General features: G+C 44.1%; 1 protein-coding gene across 1 annotated transcript in view; it reads right to left on the reverse strand.

Annotated features, from left to right (window-relative positions):
• The window catches only part of ATOSA (atos homolog A), a 46,462-nt gene extending 39,937 nt beyond the window's left edge, over positions 1-6,525 (reverse strand). Inside the window, exon 1 of the mRNA XM_066328455.1 lies at positions 6,377-6,525. Within this exon, the coding sequence (XP_066184552.1) occupies positions 6,377-6,392 (16 nt within the window). The 5' untranslated portion in view covers positions 6,393-6,525. The remainder of the gene's footprint in view (positions 1-6,376) is intronic.
• Between the last annotated feature and the right edge of the window lie 394 nt (positions 6,526-6,919).

The raw sequence follows: 6,919 nt of genomic DNA on the forward strand, positions 1-6,919 counted from the left end.
TTTACAACTCATGTACACTGTTTACAAGTAGTCTTTATTAAAAAAAAATCTCTTCCAATCTCAGTACAGTTCTGATTGCAGAGCAAGAACAACTCACATGGCTTCAGCCATGTGCTTGTAGCTATAGTCATGCCACCCTGCATGAGACCAACAGAAAGAGGAATAGGTGATGAAAGGGACATCTTCCAAAGTCCAGCTACCTACCCAGGTCCAAGAGGCACTCTTCTGTATTTGCATTCATCCTTAATTGCCTACTTATACATGGAGTTTCAGCACTGGGTAGTACAAAGGTAACCATGCAACTGTACATGCACTTCTAAAACAATTTTAACTTAAAAACTGGCTTCTATCTAAACATTAAATTTAAACGACCTGCAAAGACTGAACAATTTACCACCTCCTTGAAAGAAAATTATGTGAGACATTTTCAAAAATCTAACAAACATAGTTTGTCAAGTATCACATTGGAATGGAGATTATAACTACCACTATATTTACAGTTAAACTGCAAGACCTTGTGGACTAAAAAAAATAGCTGGACTGTTACCTTAAACTCATTGCTGAGAAGATAAAAGGTTATGGCTGGTTCTCCACCAGTAAATGGCTGCTATTAGTAGAAGATTGTCAAAATAACAAAAAAACCCCAGCATTTTATAAACAGTGAAGCAGACAGAGCAAGTTCTTTTAACAAATGTCATATAGCTGGTTTGTTCTCGTCAGTTACTCTGTTTTCACAGAAGACTTCTAATTTTAATAAGCAGAATTTCATTTGGCAGCAAACTCTTGTGTCTCATGAGAATCTGTATTTATAAATGTTAGCTTATTTTTAAAAACATTTAGAAGTTGGCAGACCTCAGATCCAATAATAGTGTCAACACTGCCCTTAACAACAAAGTCCAACCTAATATGTTTCACCCCAGGGATCTGATCTGGCATGCCAAAATTTCTCACTTCAGCAAGTAAAGAATATGGTCAGAAGGGTCAGTTTATATATTCCAAGCCTATGGGCTTGGCATATCCACAACCCCCAAAATATCCACCTAAATGCCACTCCAGCAGCATCTGTTTTAGCAACAACTAAAGGCAGCTAGTACGGACAACACCAAGCAAACCACAAAAAAATGGCAAAGTTGTTACTGGGATGGTTCTCTCTGAGAAACAGGTGCACCATGAAGAACTCTTATCGCTGAATAATTATAAAAGCACCCTTCCAACCAAAGAAATAGTTTTACAACAGGAACTCTTGACTTGCTGTCAATAGCTAGATACAAATTGCAGAACAGGTAAGAAAACTAAAACAGAAGCTGGCATTTCAAATAAAGACCTGAATTTTTTCCATTCTATAAATTAATATACCTTAAATTTTTTGATGCCTAACATTTTAAAAAAAGTTGAGCACCTAAAAGCTAAAAAATCTTCCAAGTTTAATGTTTGAGGTAGAAATTTAATAAGAAGAGAGTTTATATTGCCATTTTTCAGGAGCAAGGACAGAGCTGTACTGAAAGCATCTTGACTCCACCTTCAATTAAAAAGAAAAGGCTTCTGTTCCTGTTCACTCATATCCTGCATCTATTCATTATCTGTTATCAGGACAAATCTGCTCTCCCCAAAGATCAGAGCTTCATGCCTCATGAACGGAATCCGAGTGCAGCACCTGTCAGTTGGGTTGGGTTGGTGGGGTTTTTTACCCTGAGCAGTTACAGGTTTTCTCTCTTTTTGAGCAAAGAAAGCAAAGCAGGGTTTGGTTTTATCGGAAAGCAGCGCAGGCAGGAGGAGCTCCCTGGGCACACGCAGCTCTCCGCACGTGCCTGCAGAGCCTGTCCACCTGCAGGGCTTCCTGGGCAGGCACAGCGTCACCCCCAGCTCATTGGCACCCAACCTGCACTTACCTGTGGCAACCCAGCCCCAAGCATTGCCCAAACGCCTCTGGAGTGACAACTCCACTGAGCAGGAAGCAGCTCATTTCCAGTTTATTACTTTGTTGACTGGCTACGTCATTCCGCCACGGAAAAGTTTAAGTGCTTTGTGATATTTCACTGAGAAGACACTCCAAAATTAAAGTGCCTGTATCATAGTTCAATATAGGACACTAAAACAACACAGCCTTTTTCAATATATATTTTCACCTCCTAATCTGCATACTCTGTAGCACATCATCTTTGCTAAAGTTTTCCATAACACTTTCCCCAGTTAATATAGGGCATATCTTATGCTTATAAAAACAAGGGCCTTACCTACATCTTCTAAATTAACAACCAACTCCTCAACTGAACACACTGGTTCAGCTCACTTCCCCCAGTCCCAGGCCTCATCTTTCCTAAGAATCTAAATTCCATCAACTGTTCATTAACCTCTCCTCCAGCTTTCCCCACAGATACATCCCAAAATGCCTCAGCTATGTTTCCCACAGGAGGTAGTAAACAAACTTTTGCTGAACCAAGAGTTACCTCTTTTCATGCCAACTCACCAACTTATGTGGCAGAATCCCTTAACCCAGTTACTACAAAAAGACCCAGAGGCACATATCTGAGTTTGACTTGCAAAGGAGAAGACAAAAAGCAATCTTCAGACTGCTTATTCCTCTCTTGTAGACAGAAAGTCATTTCTGTAAATTAGGATAATCTCAAGAAGGGAATTATTGCTTCAGAAAGTAAGAGAGGACTGCTTTTTGTTTAATTTGTAAGTGAAAACAAAATAGTCTCTACATAGCAAACACACATAGAGGAATAAACAAAGCAAGGCAATAAAAAAGTAAGAAAAGACTAGAATAAGGTGATAGAAACCAGCCAGCATACATTTAGAGACAAACAAGTCTGTCCTCCTTTAAATGATCATTCATGCAATGAGGGGGAGGGAGGAGGAAGGAGCAATAACTTCCAGCTATTTAGACTATAGTAAAACTTTTGATGTCTTGTAACATTTCCACATTAAAATATGACTATACTGTAGATTCATCTAAACCACAAGATTTTTTCCAGTTGTGCACCAAGTGTACTCTAAGAGTACATAACAAGCCTTCTGAGTTTGGCAGCAAGCTATCACGCTGACATTATGCAATGTTTTCATTAATGCTGATGGTGAAACAGCGTGTTTATACAGTTTATGAACAAAGCTGAGCTGGAAAACTTTGCAAGCACTCTGCTACAAAGTCTTATTCTGTCTTCCAAACTCAATAAACTGCCGAAGCGACCAGAAGTCATTAGAACGAAGTTCAATAGAAGCAAGAGCAAAGCTCTGCACTTGAGAAAGGAAACAACAGTCCAAACATGCAGCACGAAGCAGCTGACTAGGCAGCTGTACTGCAGAAACCAAATCGTGATGATATCATGGATCAAAGCCAGGTAACATGATATGTTATTGCTGCAGAAAGAAAAAAAACCCTACAAAACCAAAAAAACCCAACCAAAACTAACCCCAAACTCATACATTACTCCAAAAACACTGTATGTAAGAAAGGGAGATAGATAGTTTTTCTCCCTGGCACCAGTGAAGCATTAGCTGAAGAAATACGACCGCTGTATTTTAGGATGCTTCAACACTTCACTTAAGAACAGCAGCACAGGGAAGGTAAAGCTGAGCAGCAGCCACCAGCATTTGAGTTACTGCATTCCCTAGATCCAGTACAGACTGTTCTGGGAACGTGCTCAGAGCAACCAGTCCTTCCACACACAAACCCCACCTGATGGCTACGTCCTGAGTGATGCTTATGAGATACATCCTGGGCATGCCCTGTGCCTTTGCACAGCAAAGGAATCAGTCCACATTTTTACCTGCACTTTCAAAGCTCTCTTCCTGCTCTTCCTCACCCACAAAGCTGCTCTGCAGGCTTGCAGTGCAGAGCTCCATATTCCATCCTCTCCATACCGCTCTCACATATTACATATCTATATCTGCAATTTTCCAACTTTCCCTCCTATAGAGGGACATAAGTACCTTAGCACCAAATTCTCATATTTTCCTAATTTCTGTCCATCCCTCTCCCCTCCTTAAAATGAAACATGCTGTAACACTTCCTACTGATAAAAACAGTTGCAGAATTAGCTCTCCCCTTTCTTCTCCTGCATCATCCATCTCTGCTGGGGATAACAAGAACCTTATTGGTAGTTCAGCCAAGGCTAAACCATACCTCTCCCAACATGCCTGGGCACTACAACCTTCAGTGCAGCGCCGAGTTAAATCCTAAGAAAAACTGCATCCCTCTGCTCCAAATTGATTCTGATATAATTATTTGTAAGAACAGTAACAACAACAACAAAAAAGCCAACACATTGTAAGCCTGTTTAAAGTCTGCTTCTTTATGCTTTACTTGGGGTGTGAACTTACATTCTCCTCAGGATTTTGCAGCTCTGTAGAGAAGTGAAGCCTGTGGCAAGCTGAGTGGTCTGCTTGTCCTCTGCCCTTAGCTATTAATTGGAAGAGCTGGATTGGAAGCAGGTGACTGCACACTTGACTGCTTGTGTCCTGTGGTACAGCTGCTATGCAGAAAGCAGCACATATAAACATTTGCATGATTCATGCCTCCGAAGAGTCTCTGTGGGCCGTGTGTGGCATTTAGGCAGCACTTTCACAACCCCCTTTGTGCATGGCATTGCTCTATTATATTAGCACACAGTTAAGCTGGAGGGACCCACTAAAATGGCTGGAGATACCCTCCCACGTTTGGCAGGATCCATGATTTATTTCAAGACTTTTGTTAACTATCTTGGAAGAATTTCAAGACATAACTTCTGAAGAATTTTGCCCAGCTTGTGGTAAACACTTTATAGTGTATAAGAATCTCAATTTATTATCTCCCAGCTTACAGAGGAAAAAAGAAAAAAACCCACAAAAATAACCCCCGCAAGCTAATAACTTGCTTTCTGTAGAAATTCGGTTCCCTCTACACCACAAGGGTTAAAAAAGGCATCTGATAACTTATCATACACCAACTGAAAATGTTTCCAGTGTTCTAACTCCTTCTGCCTAAAAATTAAAGAAAGGAATACACAAAGGTCATGTAGATGTTCAACTGCTAGATCAGAACATTTTAAAGGTGCAAATACCGACTTGGGTTTTACCTGGTTATTTTGAAATATAACTTCACCCTGACAGTAAACAGTTTTCAAACTTCAGTGTCTGCTATCAAAATCTAAAGATTCTAAAAACAACCAGCCTTGCTGCAGTAGATGGTGTGAAGGTTTAGGCAGTTAAGAAACAAGGAGGAAAGCAATGAGAAAGGCTCATTGCAAAACCATAGTACTTAAACCCCAGTAATTTATGATTGCTTCTGTACTATCTGTGCTATCATCACACCATATAATCCTTACAGCACATACAGACATGAAATCCATCTAAGAGAGGTCATTTAGGCAGTGTCACTATTAGCAAACATGTCATTAACAAACCTAATTAAGATGTGTATGTCATGTAAGTGTTAGCATTTAATACACAACTATCTGAGCTATATAAAAGTGTTTCTCAAAACACCTAAGTGATTATAACAGAAATAGAGCATGTTTTTAAACTGTAAGCAACCAGATAATCAATAGAATCATCAAAACTTTAGGAAACATGGATTATTGTTCTTAATTAATATTCAGAATACTACGATGAGCACTCATAAGATTTTCTTCAAAAAATATCTTCCTTTAACACGAATCAATAATCACTGCTCCTGTGGATCAAAATAGAAGTCATGACATATTTCCAACTCTAGGGGCATCAGCAGCTGTTGCTATACGGCAAAAGAGCTCAAGTGTTATAAACACATACGTAGACTGCCGTCTTGATTTTTCTGTAAAACCAGATGTCAGTAATCCGACAAGATGTAACCAAATAATCGTGAAAATTTTGTATTTCACCGCGCCTGTTATGAAATATCTCCATTATAGCTGGGGGGCGACAGGCACTGTCGGTTTATAAAGCAACACAGATGTAAGTTGTGGTTATTTTCAGGGTGCTTTTCAGCTATATTTGGACATTTCTGCACATCTGCCGGCTTTGTCTGCCGATGCCCGATTTGCCTTTGACCGACTCCAGCCTCAGCATTGCAGGACTGTGCTGAGGAGCCGGCTGTGTCTGACACACGAACTGCAGCATTCCCACAGCAAAAGCACTTCGCTACGGCGTTTGTCTCCCTTCCATCCAGCCAAGACAATGGAAAGCCGAAGGGCAGGCAGGACGCGGGGCTGTAACCCCGCTTCGCGGGGCACCCTCCGCATCCCACCGCCACTGCCATTCCCCGAGGTGAGCCCGAGCACCTGGATTCCTTCCCGGCCCCCAAAATGACAGGGGAGGGCATAAGGAAATAGACCGATAACGCCGAAACCGAACACCGGGCTCCTTCTAACCCTACAGACAAAACAAACAAAAAGAAATGCACCGATAAGCCCTTTACCTCGTTCAGGCTTCATCCTCCCCGCCGCCTCAGCGAGGTGTGACGGGGCCGAGGCGCGGCGCCGCGGTCCCCGGGCTGTGCGTGCGGCGGCCGGCGGTGTCAGCGGCGGCCCGGGAGCGGGCACGGCGGGCGGGAGGCGGCCCCGCGGCTCCGGCAGCTGGGCCCGCGGGCGGGCGGGCTGGCGGCGGCCGGCCGGGGGAGGCTGCGCGCCGGCGGCCTCTGCCCGCGCCCGGCCAGGGTGTCCTTCCGTGACACGGCGCCGCGCGGGGCTATTTATAACCTGCCGGGGAAAAAATCCCACAACAACAGACCTCGGCTCACCCCCGGCCGCGCCGGCTCTGAGTCACGGCGGCCCCGGGCGACGGCAGCCCCCGCCGGAGTCCCCTCCCTCCTGCCCGCCCGCCTGCCCCGAGGAAGGCGGCGAGCGGCCCCCCGCCCGCCCCGTCGGGGCCGCGGCGCCCGCCCCGTCACGGGCCGGCGGCTGGCGGCGGGGGGCAGCGCCGCACCTTCATCCCCGGCCCCGCCGCTGCCGCCCGGGCTGCC

This window comes from Sylvia atricapilla, chromosome 13 (assembly GCF_009819655.1).
Source record: "Sylvia atricapilla isolate bSylAtr1 chromosome 13, bSylAtr1.pri, whole genome shotgun sequence".
Taxonomy (NCBI): domain Eukaryota; kingdom Metazoa; phylum Chordata; class Aves; order Passeriformes; family Sylviidae; genus Sylvia; species Sylvia atricapilla.